Source organism: Colias eurytheme, chromosome 5 (genome assembly GCF_061535395.1).
Source record: "Colias eurytheme isolate Ceu_HAF_F1 chromosome 5, ilColEury1 Martin Lab GWU primary, whole genome shotgun sequence".
In the NCBI taxonomy this organism is placed as follows: domain Eukaryota; kingdom Metazoa; phylum Arthropoda; class Insecta; order Lepidoptera; family Pieridae; genus Colias; species Colias eurytheme.
Window position 1 is genome coordinate 1,536,796 of NC_142984.1, and position 16,720 is coordinate 1,553,515.

The 16,720-nt window shown below is 31.4% G+C and overlaps 1 protein-coding gene across 1 annotated transcript; it reads right to left on the reverse strand.

Annotated features, from left to right (window-relative positions):
• Positions 1–2,328: 2,328 nt before the first annotated feature.
• Positions 2,329–16,184, reverse strand: LOC149908273 (uncharacterized). Its single transcript, XM_090101698.1, has 12 exons — positions 16,022–16,184; positions 15,774–15,853; positions 8,899–9,060; positions 8,351–8,513; positions 7,805–7,926; positions 7,208–7,440; positions 6,767–6,927; positions 5,453–5,561; positions 4,776–4,957; positions 4,215–4,313; positions 2,763–2,890; positions 2,329–2,477 (listed from the first exon to the last, which is right to left on the reverse strand). The coding sequence occupies exons 1-12, from the start codon at positions 16,051–16,053 to the stop codon at positions 2,413–2,415; spliced, it is 1,536 nt and encodes a 511-aa protein (XP_089957824.1). The 5' UTR covers positions 16,054–16,184; the 3' UTR covers positions 2,329–2,412.
• Positions 16,185–16,720: the final 536 nt, after the last annotated feature.

Sequence of the window (16,720 nt, forward strand, 5' to 3'; positions counted from 1 at the left end):
CCACAATTTTATTATATGTATTGATGATGATGATTGAGATTATAACACTCTTAGTCCGTTTTAATTTTTATTCACCCGCATCAGTGCCACCTAAAAAATCTTTATATATCGAAATTCGAGCAAAGTTAAGAAAATGAGAAATAAGAGTTCTCAAGGATCGTTAGAGATAAGAGGCTTACTATTGACCGAAAACAACATGTGTTATGCCGAACCTGAAACCGCTTCACAACGAGAATTGCGGCTCACAGCTGACCGCGAACGGCATGTACTATCCTGTGAGACCGAAACCTTCACTGAGGGTATATATAACGTCTCACAGCTGATCGCAAATGGCATATTGTACTATCCCGTGAGACCGAAACCCTCACTGAGAGGGAATTACGTCTCACAGCTGATCACGATCGTCATATTTTATCTCGAGAATTCTGAAACTTTTACTCAATATGAAGACCGTTTGACAAATAATAGGGTGCACCATAATATTATTCGATCTCTCGAAGATGAACATGAGCATAAGCAATGACTAGAGTAGGGACGCGAATATTACCATTATTTGAGACAAGAACGATTAATAAGTTTGTTTAATGAAAGATTAAGAATTGAAACTATTGGTCTCTTTAAACGGACGAATAACGAGAGGCCCGTCTTATTGCAGACAGATTTCGACATAGTCTTAATGACTTAGAGGTAAACATAGAAGATCAATCTACAAATTCGGTGGTGTGGTCCGACAAAATAATATAAAAGTGGGTTTGCTTATAACCTCACAATCGATTACAGATCATCTTCTGTATAGGCGATATTAACGTAGTATGTTCTTTTTGTAATGCTTTAAAGTGGAGTAAGGAGTCGGCTTTCGTTTGAAGATACGCCGGAACCTTTGAAATCACTACTTTTAAGTTTTAGAGGAACATGTGCAATCTAAACAGTTCTTAGACAATATTAGCTCTTATAGTATTGCGTTTTAAATGATCCTTTGGTGCTCAACAATTATCAGATGCTCCTTTCATTCTTACTTTTAAGATACAAGGTCAAGTTTATCATTTGATAGGATCCCTTTTGCCTGAAGGCCAACCTAAGTTTCTTTAAATATATTTTGTATTCGACTACGACGAATAATCGAATACAAGAAATCAATATTTCTCGAATTTAAAACTGAACTCATTTCACAATTTTAGAACATGTTAATTCATCAGGTTAATCCGTATATATGCGTTTTAAATCGATATTAGAAGCTTTTCCTCAAGATGGTGATATTAATATAAAATTGGTATAAATGCCGATAGACGGAAGTCTATCAGCACTCAGGAATTCCCTGAGCGTGTTATAACGCCCAGGCCGCAGTATTACAATTTTTCCTACAGTAGGGCGACGAATGTATTTTCGCATAGCAACGGAGGGGAACTCGTGGGGGGTAAAGTGACGCGGGCCACGTACCACAAACATGTTTAGTTTGTGGTACCAAGCGCGAAAGAAAGTCATCGTGTTTTTAGTAAAGTTACTATGTAAACTAACGTAATTTATTACTTAGGTACATATTCTATAATGGTGCGCTCAAACTGTTAATCTACATTTAATTTAGATTATTATTTTAATTACTAAGAAATGTAGAATTTAAATCACATTCATTCATGTTTTCCTCAGATATTCGATGTCTATGATTTTCGATGATTTTAAGATTTTCTTATCAGAGTATTCAATTTTAATGTAGTTAAATTTTATAAGAGACAATTAAGAACATTCAAAAATAAAGTGTCACGTATTTTTTTTAAACGACGAATGACGAAAAACGACCGAATCGCGGACGAAGTCGCGGGCAACAGCTAGTTAATAATAATAAGAGATTCCTACAGAATCGAAAAAATATCATAGCACCAAGAGTTTTATTTGAAGTTATTTTTTACAGAAACAGAGAGAATTACAGAATCGACATCAAAAAGTAATGGATTCAGTTTTTGAATGCGTAGATTTTGATTTCAATAATGATCCATACGTGGAAAAAGCATAAATAAATACATGTAACTTAAGAGAGCTTAAGAGAGTAAACTAAAGCATACAATTTCAAAGATTTATGACACAGAGATAAGTAGCAGTAAAACCGTCTTCTCACCTACCTGCAGCAGGGGCAATATTTGAATTGCACCCTTAAATGGCTCCTTATTTGTAATGTGACAGCTGAAATTGCTCCGACCACGTACAACCGAGATTGTTTCGATATTGCCCCTGCGGAAGGTACGTGAGTAGCCGGCTTTATAAAACCCTAAAAGTAACAACCGAATAATGTATTTCTGTATGAATTTCTATCATAACTTAATTTTAATTTTTCAGTTGCCGTCATCAACCATTTTTTTAATAAAAAACCTAGGAAACAAATGCATCCGTGAGCAATATTTTGTAACATGCATGAACTGTTTAAAGTGATGTTTTCTCTCGTTTAGTCTTATCGCTTGGCAGCAGGGTACTGAGACACGCACACACTGAAACAATAAAAATTATATATATTTTTTTCTTATATAATTGTGTAAGTTGTGATCAATCGTTAAAATAATATAACATTAAGTGACTCTATTTACAAACTTACCCTAAATCTTAGCAAAATGTTTATAACTTTAATCTTACGATAAATATAAGCTTATGTTAACTGATGTTAACAAATATTATTTACAATTGAAACATCATAAAATGAATGAGTAAATAAAAAATGAGCTCCAATTTTCAGCTAGATAATCTCGTTTCTATTTTTTAAATACGTGATTACTTACAGAATAGAAGAGTGGCAAAAGCACAAAAAGTATAAGTGCAGCCGCGTGCCAAGAAAATGCCTGCCATGTTCGCGCCGAGCATCGAACCCACTCGCCCGAACATCATCACTGCCCCCACGGCTGTGCCCCTGCGAAGAAAGTATGCATAATATTAAAAATAATATGGAGAACAAAATGTATGTGATGTAATAAAATGTTATATAAAAAAAAGTTGTATTTTCATTCTTTTTAAGGCAACTCTTTTCCATCAAATAATATATATATATAACTGATACAATATTGGACCTTTTAAGGCATAGGTAATGGAGAAAAATATCCTTTACAGAAAAAAATATTAACCGAAATGTAATTATTTAAAAAAAATGTCATTCCATGGGATTAACTTTTGATCAATAGCCTCTGAAAAGAACTAAATAGGGGATGGTCTATGTACTTTAAATTTTACACATAGCGGATAGCAAAAAATCGCGCAATAAAACATTAATTAATTTATAACTAAGTACCGTCAGTGAGGTAAATTAACGTTATCATAACATAATATTGTCTAATCAATGTGTACAATGCGGGCTTTCCCATCTTCTTCGTCAACAGGCATTGTTTGCTGAACATCAGCGCTGTCGTAAATATGCTCTAAATTAAGAATACAGTAAGTACTTAGGGTTGCCACTTGCCAATAAATTCATACTTTTTACTATTTTTATGACATATATACTGATTTATTTTAATGTACAGTTTTAATGACGATATTGAAACACAGATTTAATGATATATATTTACAAAAAAAAAATAAAATTATTAAAAAAAAAAATATTATGTGATATTCTGATATATATAAGCTTCATGTCAAGTATCATCATAATTCATATTATTATTTATTATTTATTTATTTATTGTTTTTGCGTGAAAAAGTAACAAATATAGTTGTTACATTCTTAATAACTTCCACGTTAGTAACATTAGTTAAAAGTTATAGAAAGTGATATAACAGTATAAAAAAGCTTTCACAAAATAGTTACAGTATTTTTAAGGAAACCAAGTTATTCATACATGTCCTAGGTTTTATTATTAGATCAAGTCTTTGACCTAATTATCTACTTATATTACCTTAGGTATTTGTATTTTATAAGGGTGTTTAAATGCAGCTAATCAAAAAACACAAAAAAATAGTACTAATACATTGTCATTATTTTAGTTACAATGGAGAATATAAAAATAGATTTGTTTACGCTAATTATGTGTAAATTTTTAAATAGAAAACAACAACAAGTATCATGTGATTATATTTGAATTACAACGTGTAGTAAAGACACCGGGTTGTTGGTATATTTATAACTAAAATGAAAGAGTTTTTGGTTTCTAGACTACGGAAAAAATACCGCCTCGAATTATTTAAGAACAGTCTTTAAAAATCTATTAGAAGTATTTTAAGCACAATGTTTAAATCCAACACACCTCAAGCTCGTTGGGAAGATTTGTACAGCATATGCGTTGAGTGGACCGATTCCCAATGCAGTAAGCTCAAGAGTAGACATGGACACACCAGCTACAAGCCTGTGAAGATAGTTTAGAATTGTCAATATAGATTTTAATATATAAGTAGAGAAACTATCATAAAATTATTTTTGTCAATATAGAGAATTATTAACCTCCAATGATATGTTATGAATGTAGAGCGTTTTTACTCACATAGAGTTCCACAAGATAAAGTAAGAGAGCTCATTTCTAAAATAGAGAGTTTTTCTTAAAATAGATGTAGAAGAAAGAGCTACGAGATGTAGAAGAATTCTTTTTTAATAGAGTTTGACGCGTTGATGTAGAGACTTCGTTTATAATATCTATAGAGCCTACCCGTGTAAATGTAAATAGATGGAGAGTAGTAAGCAGAATTTTTCCTTACATGATAGTACATAGTGCATATATGGTACTCTATCTTAATAGAGAATTCATTTACAATGTAGAGTAGAGTTAAACTGGTCCCGTAGGATATACTGTATGTAACTATGGCATCATTACCTGTTTTGAACAATGCCACTGATCAAACAAGCTGTCCCGACGACAGCGTACATGGATATCAGCAGCGTCTTCTTGGACAGCGGGCTGAGACTGGCCAACATTACCAGCGCGCCGTATATCAGCGCTGTGATCACTGTTATTTGGAACGTTTCGTAGGATATGCTGCAGGATACTGTGTGCGTCTGGAAAGTAAGGTAAATGATGTTTTTTAGTTACAAAGTGCTATAATAAAATATTTTGTATGGCTGGTTTTTTAGTTCATTTGTCCCCAAAATACAAAGATGGCAAGCAATACATATTTATTTCTGTTTCTGTAATAGTGTTAAGGAAGAGCGGAACCTCCTGTCACTGACACAAGCATTTAAAATGCTTACTAGGAGTGTCCCAATCACAAATTAGTTTAAAAAGAAGAAATAAATAATTTGAATTTGAATCGGAACATAAGCTTACTATTGCCATATTATAAAAGTATTTTAAATCGATTGGCGAATTTTTTTTGTTACTCAAGAATTGTGTAGTAGTAATGTGTCTTCATGAATTGTTAAAGAAGTAAGAAACTATAAAACAGCTTGTGGACTAGTAACAATTTTGAGTCTAAATAATGTCTAGATGTACTTTTTCTGTTATAATCATTCATATTTCTAATAATTGCTTCCAAAACATATTTAAATACTTACAGAATTCTGAATTTGGTCCAACGCTTTACAAATAGACGCAGTTTCGTTCGCCGATTGCCTCATCAGGGTGTTGATCGTGTGTGGTGTAAATAAAAATAAGCCGTTTAACCTTAAACAGAGGGCAAAGTCTGATAAGATACAATAATATTCTGTTGAGTAATAAATGAAAAACACGTGATTTTAGGGATTATATTGTTTTCCTGGTGGGCTAAATTTGGTATAAAAATTTTATAAAGCAGGTTTTTTTATATATAATTAAATTAAAATAAATAAGGTGTCCCCTGTGGGTGTCCCATGTTGACCGGGAAAATACATGAATTTTGACAGTAAAACAATAAAAAAAATCTTTGTTGTTGTTTAAATCTAAATCAGTTTAATTTACACGATGCCTTATCAAGTACTAAGAAACTTGATGTTCATGTACAGTTCTCTTTTTATTTGCTTGATAAAATGAAAATAAAAACCTTTCAAATAACGGTAGGTACCAACACGAGGGACCAAAATAAACATTATATGTATTTATTATTGAATATAAAAAGTCAAAGGTATTCGTACGATATCCATCTCGATTCAACCTCTGAACCATTGGTAAGTAATTTAGGAATAATGGTATGTGATATATTCTTTCTTATTCACAACCTGACTGATATTATAAATGCTTTTTTGTTTGTCTGTCTTTAACATCGCAAAGGAGCGATTGTATTGTATGACTTTTTAATCATAATATGTATACAGATACTTAGAAGGTTATAGAGATAGCGACTTTTTACAGCAGTGAAATAACTCATTTCCATTTGTATATTTTCTTTTCCCTACACAGGCGAAATCGCAGGCCAAAAACGGAGACATTCATAAATTCATAATTCCACAGATTATAATCAAAGATATCAACGCCCCTCAGTGATTATTATCAGTAACTGGAAATAAATCGGAATCGGAATTTAAATACTCATTTTATCTGTATAAGCTGATTAGTTCTTTGACTGTTCGTATCTTTGTCTGATTACATTTCTATGAATGTTAATATTTATTTTTATATGTCAATCATTTTAAGGATCTACAATTACATACTATAGAAGAAAGTAGCGGTTTCATTGTTAGCACATAATATTATATAGCTTATAGCACTCAGGCATCACGTAGAACAGTGAAATAATTATTAAAACCAGTCCAGTAGTTCCTGAGATTAGCGTGTTCAATTAAACAAACTAACAAACTATTTAGCTTTATAAATACAGATGTATGATGTGAGGCCTGTATTCCTTCTAACATAGTAAAATAAGCTACTGATGAACATGATGATGAAATACTTACAAAGAGAATAGACCCAGCATCAGGAATCCAATCAGTAGCAGCCATTGAACATGAGGGGGTTTCAATAAATCGATGGCTGATGTTTTTGACTTCTTTCCAGATTCACAGCTCTGACCGTCGGCTTTGCTGCGGTCGTCAGCAGATTTTTTGAGAGAGGTTACCTGTAAATAAATATTTGTTCCTGTGTTATTTAAACTGAGAGATATGTGAGAGATCCTTAAAGCTTGAAACTGCTTTAGAAATATATGATTATTGATTAGTGTTTATATGCGTTTAAATTTTTACGTGACTTACAAAAAAATTTAGTGTTATTAAAAAAAATATTAAATTTGTTAAGATAAGCTCCCAGCTTTTATAACAACCAACTCATCAACTTCCATAATCTCAAAATGTTCAATCGCTTAATTACTGAATGTCTAATTAATGCTACTAAATTAATACCTTATATTCATCTGGGTCCAGTCCTGTGTTGAAAGAAAATATATGCGCCAAGACGTTCAAAGCCTCGTTCTCCTTGCCCTTCATCATCAGGAACTTGGGGCTCTCCATGGTCTGCGTCATCCACAACGATGACAGGATTAAAGGCATTGAGTACGCGATAGTGAGGATACGCCAGGGCCGTAAGTATACGGATTGTAGTTCCCAGTCAATGGAGAATACTATCCAGGCAAGGACTGGAAGAAAAATGGTTTATAGTATTAACTTTATACAATTTAAAGAGCAGTTATTTATTTACAGTTTTATGTAATTAAAAAATCCAGTTATTTATGTGTTCTGCCCAAATGATAGACGCTAATCTAAACATTCTGATAAAAAATTAAAACATACGTTACTTTTGAATGGGTATCATTTGAAAAGTAAAAGGAGTAAGTACTTGAGTAGTATTTGCAGTGAAGTTCAACCTAATAGGCAGGTAAAAAAAAATAAAAAAATAAATTTATTTAAAAAAATTTACACGAAAAATCAACAATCCTTGATTTCAACTGTTTCGATTTATAAGCGGCATCGAATAATTAATAATTAATTAATGTGACTTACTTGGACATAAAGACGCCACCAGCATCAGTGACGCATTGCAGGTGAGGACTGCCATGTCTCGTCTCCGTTTGGGCATTAGTTCTCCAAGAAATGCAAAACCCAGTGAAGATGGGCACGATAAACTGTAATTTTACATTTTTTTATTATTTATAAGACCGACACCTTATGTGTTTTTGGTCATTTGTATAAGGCATAGGCCAAACACATTATTTGTCAGTTCCCTGCTCAATTTTTCTGGCAAGTATTCAAGTGCACATTAAAATGCAGGTGCTCAGTTACAGCAGGGAATTTTAATTGTATAATCTGAGTAAAAAGAAGCGTAGAGTACCTATATTTAATATTATTTTACTTAAAACTTAAATTTTATTTATAAACCCCAACTCGTTGCATATTAATTTAAAATACATAATTAAAAATTAATGTTTAACTATTTAGTACGAACATGTTATTTATAATATTTTAGTCTTAAAAAAATTCAACTCTTAACATTAGTGTATGTTTTATAAGTAGGTATCTACTTATACAATAAAATATTCATATACTTACAATAGAGACCCTATAAACTTGCATAGAGCATACGTCAACAAACTAGGCATGAAGGCAGCTAGAAGTCCAATAAGACCTGATAATAATGTGGATACTATGAGCACTGGTTTTCTGCCTAGAGCGTCTGCTGTTGGACCCCAAAACGGTGCTGTTAATATTATACCTGAAACACGAAATTATTAATACACATGCTGATCGAAACTATTGCTTGTTCTCATTTTCATCCTGAAACTTGTTTGTGTGAAAAAATAGCAAAAATACGTGTATTTTAACGTTTATATTTTTTATCCTTGGTGGATTACATATTTCAAATTGGGTTTAAATTCATACGAAATACCTAATACTTGTATACGTAGTATATTATTATTAGTCTGTGCTAATACATATCTATAACAGTTAGCCAATAAAATAATTTATGTATAAAATAACGCTGTTAATTTAGACATAAATTATTTTATTTTATAATTGCACGTGTATTTGATCTCCATATTTGAATTTAATAAACCGTACTGGATCTGTAATTTAAAACCTGTTATATTCGCACGTACCTATATTGGGTATGCTGGTTATTATCCCTCTCATATGGTCCGGTAGATCGAGATCACAAGCAGCAGATGGAAGCAAGAAGGCACATCCAATCATCTCCAGAATGGCAGCGCCGAGAGTAGACACCATGAGAGCGCAGTGAAAGACTTGATATTTTCCGGCGCCTGTGGAAATTTATTAGCAAATATGTTTTAATTAAACATTGCTTAATTATTTCATTCTATGAATATTGTTTAATGTTTATTTATATTCATGGACTTCTTGTGATCTATAAATAATAAATGAGATAAAGTATCTAAATAACATGCTAATCGGTTATAATAAATTAATAACAAATTCATTTAATCTATGTTAATGAAATGAATTTGAATTTGACTTAAATTTACTATTATTAAAGCAAAAGAAAATTACCGGTATGTATTTTAATATAAGTACGTGTACAGAACCTTTTTCCTTTTCTAAGACTTTTATATTTTCATCGCTATTATCTATTACGAAAATAGTATACGATGACAGAGTGGACACACCAATTTTTAATTAAATACCTATTCAATAATTATGATAATTATTAATATTACAAGTAAAACTAATAAATGTTTTGTCCTATTTATATAAATTACAGCTTAAGAAACTAGTATGACCAGTCATTAAAAACTTATCGAGTATTTTAACTGCAAATAATTAAATTCTGCTACTATAAATGACCTGTCCGTAAATTACCTAATATTTAATATTTTCTTTTGAATTTTCTTATGCATAAATTAATGGTTTTATCTGAAAGCCAGGCAAGTAGCTGGAGATTTCGCATTTGTAATATTATTTGGAATTTGGATCATAGTTTAAAAGTTCCTTCCTTGCTTGTTAGACAACTTCGATGTCGATTGCATATCATCAATCATGATTTTCATAAATAATAATAAATAACTGACCAGTGTCATTGGCGATTTAGGTATCTAATAATAAAACCTTGTAAAAGGCTTGTATTTACCGAATTTTGATTTATACTGAATAGAATTTCCAAAAAATCTACTTCAATAAATTCTCAGCTTCTAATACTTTAAGTAATTGGGCGTTGACATGTCAATCAGTTAGTAAAGAAGTTTTCCCATTTATATATTTAGATTAATTGATAAATTTTAAACCTGCACATATCCAGTCTCTCAAAATGCACGAATTGGTAGCATGTATTGAATTGGTTGTGAACTAAAACGGCGTAAAATCGCCAATATATTGCCTAATACAGGCACTCTTAAAATCACGTTTTACAAGCAATTTAAATCGGCAATTATTTCACAGTCTAGCAGTTTTGTAAGTGCTAATTATCGAGTTATTTATTGCTACTTAATTATAGAGTTTTACTCTTTCTTAATAATTTTAACTAAATATAAGTAATTTTCGCGAGAAGGGTGCGATCTCTTTATTAACATTTCCAAGATATCATTTAAATCTGATATTATGATACTAATGTAAATTTAGCAAATTTATAAACACCGAAAATTTTATACTCGTACATAATATAACGGAAAAACCTACATCACTCATATTTCTAGGAACGAATTTCATAAAATGTATCGTGTACGTGTGAAATCAGGAAAAACTTTGACGTATGAGTGTAAACATTTGGTAAGGTCAACAGAACACATCTTCAAAGAACTTTGAATTTTGATCACAAATTTTTATTAAAGATTTAAGTATTAAAGATATTTGTTTTTGTGCCAGTTATGCAAAAGTCATTATATAATGTTAATAACTAATGCAAAAGTCGTAGGCAATAGTTAATACGCCGGTCCACACAGAGCGAGCAGCCTCGCGAAGAACCTGCTGCGCGAAGCATGACGTTCAGTACGGCTGAGCCTACACCCCACGTCCACATAGACCAATCTGCTATTCGCAGCAATTCCTTCACGAGTCTTTTTTTTCCTCGGTTAACCCGCTTTCCTCAATCGGAGACTGCTTGCTCTGTGTAGACCCGCCTATTTAAGAGCTTTAAAGATTAAGAGATAGTAGGTTATATTATAATTACATCTTACCTAATCAAACTATCTAGGACATTTTAAATATTTCTAGGCGTTTTTCTATGGACAACTTCATTTATCAAATGCATATGAAGTTACGAAGGCGACCAACTGGTTTAGGAAACTGCAACCGGACGCTCTGACTAGATGGTTTAAATGTCTTTGAACTGTATAATTCATTTCACGGTACGTTCAACTTATTCTCTCTTTTCTTTAATGTAATTTTAATGATATTAATTATAACCAGGCATCTTGTTATTTTATTTTTAGGATCGCTCGGCGGTATACAATCTTTTTATTCTAACACATCTCGCACGTTCCTGGAGTGCAAGAATGCAACATATTGTATTACGAAATAACGGTACCGATCACTATACCACCATCATATACCACCATCATCACTGTCCACACATGTTACTATCTCTAGATAGTTTAAAACAGACACTTCCCGCTATCTGTCCGCCTCTATGTATATTTGGATCTTTAAAAATACCCAAAATATTTCAATGCGGTTTTTTCTACACGGCGTGATGCTCGGGAAAGGTTTTAGTATATAGCTAATTAGTTGAGTTTTAGACAAAGCAGGAAAAGCTGTAAGGGGACAGCTTGTAATCATATAAATAGGTAACATGAAGATCATGTATTACACGTACTTGCTCTTTAAAGAAAATAAACCCCAACAGATAAGTAATTCCTGTATCCCTGGACATCCATCTGGACAAGAATGCAAATCACTTATATAAACGGAAAGGAAAACGTCGCGTAAAAAACTGAACTAAATTGTAGTTCCTGAATTCATTCATAACGTAATATGATCACAAAAGCAATTACCAAACAAGCATGCAATGTTCCGCTCGATGTATTTAAATTATATAGCGTGTTAATATCGCATATTAAAATTAGGTCTAATTAGTGTCAGATAATAAATTACCTAACACTGTTTAGTCCGAATTGTACCTTGAAGATATCGAAAGATGTGAATAATGAGCTTTGTTGAGAAATATGTGTACCTAGGTACGAGTCGCAGCAAACTAACCGGACGTTTAATTAAGTATCTAGGTTCTATATTGAACGGCGACATATTTTTAAATTATGCTTTACGACCATAACGTATTGTAGCGACGAAGAAAACACATGGGAAACATATTATACTATCCAGTCGCCCAAATATACATACACAAAAACATCTTCAAAATGTGTCAAGCCGTTTCGAATGACTTTAGTACTAGTCCGGGATACATCGCCCATTTTTGCAAGTGATTACTATCAAGCTAATTTTTCGTGAGTAGTTTTATTTTGATGAGATGCCCAATAATTTCATGTACGAAACTCTCGATTGTGGTAGCTTACAGAGGTAACAAGGATAAAAATTTTTGATTTGACGGTTCTCAAATATTTATTACGCAATTTGTAGGACAATATGTCTGTTGAATTATATAAGTATTAAATAAGTGAAAATAAAAAATCAGCTGGTTAGTAATCATTTATGATGACTTCGTTATCGATACACATTGGAAAGGGGGACTCTTTGATCAAACCATAGATTTTGTAGGACTAATATTTTTTCGAATAATTTAGATAATTATCTTGAGATTGAACAAAAAAAAAATTCAGTTAGTAATTAATATTTGAGAACCATCAAATCAAAATATTCTATCCTTGTTTCCTCTGGTAGCTACCACAATCGAGAGTTTCGTACATGAAATTATTGGACATCTTATCAAAATAAAACTACTCACGAAAAATTAGCTTGATAGTAATCACTTGCAAAAATGGGCGATGTATCCCGGACTATACATAAATACGATATACATATTACGATATTATATAAAAGCTTAAATTAAGAAGTCTAGTCTTTGAGTGGAACATTCAATATAAATAATATAAATACCAACTTTTATCGGAAAATGGCTTTTCCATTTATAACAAGTTTCGAGTTATCGTTCTTTTGAATATTCATGCTGAAATAATACAGATATGTCCTAGACCTTAAAATTTGAATATTTATGTTAAGAACTTGGCTTTATTATTACAATATTTATCATCTTTATTCATTTAAAACTAAGTACACTGGTATTGTTAATTATACGCTCTACCAGCCTTACACTTATTTATAATGCCAATTGCATTAATATATTTGTCTATTCTAATTTCTATTGTATAATAAATCCCACCAAAATAAGTGCATTTAAAATGTCGCCTTGTTCTATTGCACTCTAAAAATGATCTGAGATCTCATGTAGAGCCAAGCGTCTAACTCCACAAGCCCTAACTTTACACTGTGTTTACAATGTGACTTGTCCGTTTTCATACGTCATGAACTGTAGTACTTATAAATAAATATTTTTTCATCATATACCATATGAAGTTTGTCTATTGATTAATTATCCGACCCAATTACATGGATTTATAAGTTTTACCTTCTAGTGTAACCCATTATTATTATTGGAACTATTTGTAAGGAAGTTGTTACCTATATATTGTTTTTATTTTTGCATTGTAATATTTATTTGTGTTGTAAGTAGGTACCTACGGTAGAACATAATATGTAGGTATAAATTTTTTTTTTCGTTTTATATAGTAAAAATGTAAAATTACTCTATCAGCATGCGTTGACCACACCCGGACAAATTTAATCGTGTTAAAATAGATTTACTTTTTTATTTTTACTTACAAAACTTTAAAAAAAGTACACCGACGTTCCTACCATCTAAAAATTAAAATTAAAAGTTATAATCGAGAAGGAATAATTTTTGTTGCATTTATTTAAAAGTATTAACAGTTTTACTGAGCCTATTTATGTATGAGCCCACATCATTTTTCCAAAAACTTCAGTATTATATTTTAACACAAATAAAATTGTGAAAATTACTTAATTGATTTCATGCTGAACTAAAACGGATTAGAACTATTAAAATTCAGTAACTTGTAAATATAAAGTATCCGACATTATATTTACAAATTCCAAAACCTACATGTCAAAAAGGACAGTAATGTTGATTGGATTTAATTAGCTCTTAAAAAATGTTTAACTCAAGTAAGTTATTTGAGGAATGGTAATTAATTATTTGGACATAGTACTTCTTGTTAACCTGCATTTTCCGAAGTGGAATATTTTCACTAACTTTTAATCTAAGTATACTAATCGTATAAAGCTGAAAAGTTAGTTTGTTGGAACGCGCTAATCTCAGAAAATACTGGTCCAATTTGAAAAATTCGTTCGGTGTTAGATAGCCCATTTATCGAGGAAGGCTATGGGCTATATATATCACGCTAAGGCCAACAGGAGCGGAGCAATGCGAGTGTACTCGAATCTTTTTGTGTGGTGTTTTACAAGGGGGAGGCTATGTTTCACACAAGAAACCCGATACCTCGGAAAATATTACTAGCTTAAAAGAAACCAATATGAAATGTTACAGAAAATTTTGTGAAATGTTTAACTGAATGAAAAATAGAGAGTCATGTCTGCTTTTTAATATACATATACCTCTTAAGGAACTATGAAACTAGGTAGTTTTACAAACAAAAATGAAAAAACCTTAACCAATCTTACGATCATGAGTACGTGGTAGTCAGAAAATTGTAATAAAAGTTGTTCTCTATCATATCTATAGTCCTAAAATTTGCAGTTACACTAAATCAGGTACCTTCTAGGGAAGCGCGTTCCATCTTAGACCACATCTCAGCTTAACATCATGCGAGATTGTGGTCAAGCGCTTCCCTATCGACAATAAAAAAAAATCGAAAAGTACCGGATATGAAAATCTGTAAAAACCCTTTTAATTTACAGTCTAGTAGTGTAAATTAACTTTGCGGTTTTTCAAACCCACGAGTAAATTTAAAATTAGTTACTCAAACATACGCCGTCTCATATACCTCTATTGCTTAACAAACGTTTATAATATTAAATGTACTTATGTAGTTTCCAATATATTGAATAAACAATAAAATAAATTATAATAGCTCGCTAGCTCTACTCTGCCCCGCGGTTTTACCCGCATTGCTCCGCTCTTATTGGTTTTATCGTAAATGGACTAGGTATATAACAGTGAAATAATTTTTTATATCGAACCATGAGATGAGCAAGTTCAAGCAACCAAACAAACTCTCCAGATTTACTTGTATAGATTAAATTCGTTGAATGTTATGGAAAAAAGTAAAATTTTTAGCCTTAAACCCTCTGTTTCATTTATTGCACAACTGCATTAAAAGCATTGCAATTTTTTCAGTATTCATAAGGTAGTAAGTTAAGTAAGTATATGAACCCAGGTATGTTTATTCTTAATACTTAAGCTAATGTTTAGATGTATGGTGAAGTTTCTTCCTTGGATTAAGTTATTTAAGAAATACACGATTTTTATTTTTACGTATCTACATGTATTTTTAAAAATAGCTTGTTTCGTCCTGATAAAATATAATACAATAATTAACTGTTTTACTTGACGATAATATTTATAAACAGATGTTTTTTTTTCCTCCAAAAATAACATAAACAGCAAAATATGGATGGAGACGGCTAAAGTGCGTCACTGACTTCAATATTTCTTGTTTTTTTATACTTGTATGAAATAATAAGTAAGCTAAGTTTATCAATATCGTTCTGAAATTTCAATTTTAATATTTTTGTGTAGATAATAAAATATTTTTATGATATTCTAATTCCACATTTGAACACCTTTTGAAGAAATAAAAATAAAACATCAAATGTTAAACAGCTAAATACTCTATACTGCGGATTTCATAATAAAGAACCGAATTGCATTTTCCTGAATAATGTTTTTTTTTACAATTTAAATTATTATTATTCTATTTTTCTCTCCATATAAAAATGTATAAATAAATTGGACTAATCAAAGACTTACCAGCAAGATCCAGAGCGGTCTCTAGATCAGCTTCCAGAACACTTTTTTCCGGCTTTTTTCCTTCACGGGCCTTCATGGTGCTAAAACACAATATAATTTAATAAACAACACCACAACATCACTAACATATTTTTGGACAACACAGTGACACATTTTATGTGCTAATAAACGGATAAATATTAGTTTTAAAATAACCAGCCGTTATTATAATTTTTGTGTATTTAATATACTTAGTTATTAGATCTTACATGAAGGGAAGTGGGCACATTTTGAAACGCATTTTGACTGTTTTTTTTATTAATTCAAGCACCCCAAACTAAGTGTGCTTAAGCCGGTCGCAAAGGAATAACTGATTCAGCAATCATAATATTTTCTATCTGGTTAACTGCTATACTTTCACGGAGCCGTGTTTTGAACTTGCAACCAAGCAGTATATAAATACGTGATTGAATGCGTTTTTGATGATTTGTTTTTTTTTAGTATATCGATGTTTTCTTGAGAATTCAAATTATTTGATATAGATTTTATCTTCGATTTAGTCAATTTTTTAAAGGTTTGAAAAGCCAAAATGATCAGCCAAATAGGGGATGGTCTTTATTACAATGGAACATTAAGACAGAATTTTGAGTAGGATTTTGGTTGCATTGATACGAAACGAACAATAGAATACATATTTCATCATCCCCCCTTCATAGCTGCTATAGAAGAAGACTTTGTTTCAGACACACAGTTTTTAATTTTTTATATTTAGCCTTATATGTACTATTTTGAATAGACCAGTCTATTAGTTAAGCATTTGTTCTTTACAGCTAAGCTAATATCCTAGTTTCACTATTACATTACAAATAATGTAAGTATGAACTAAGATCCTAGTTTCAAACCGGGCATTACAAGTATTGTTAAAATTTTCTAGAACGTTTTCCAATAGGTCTTGGGAATAGTCAGTT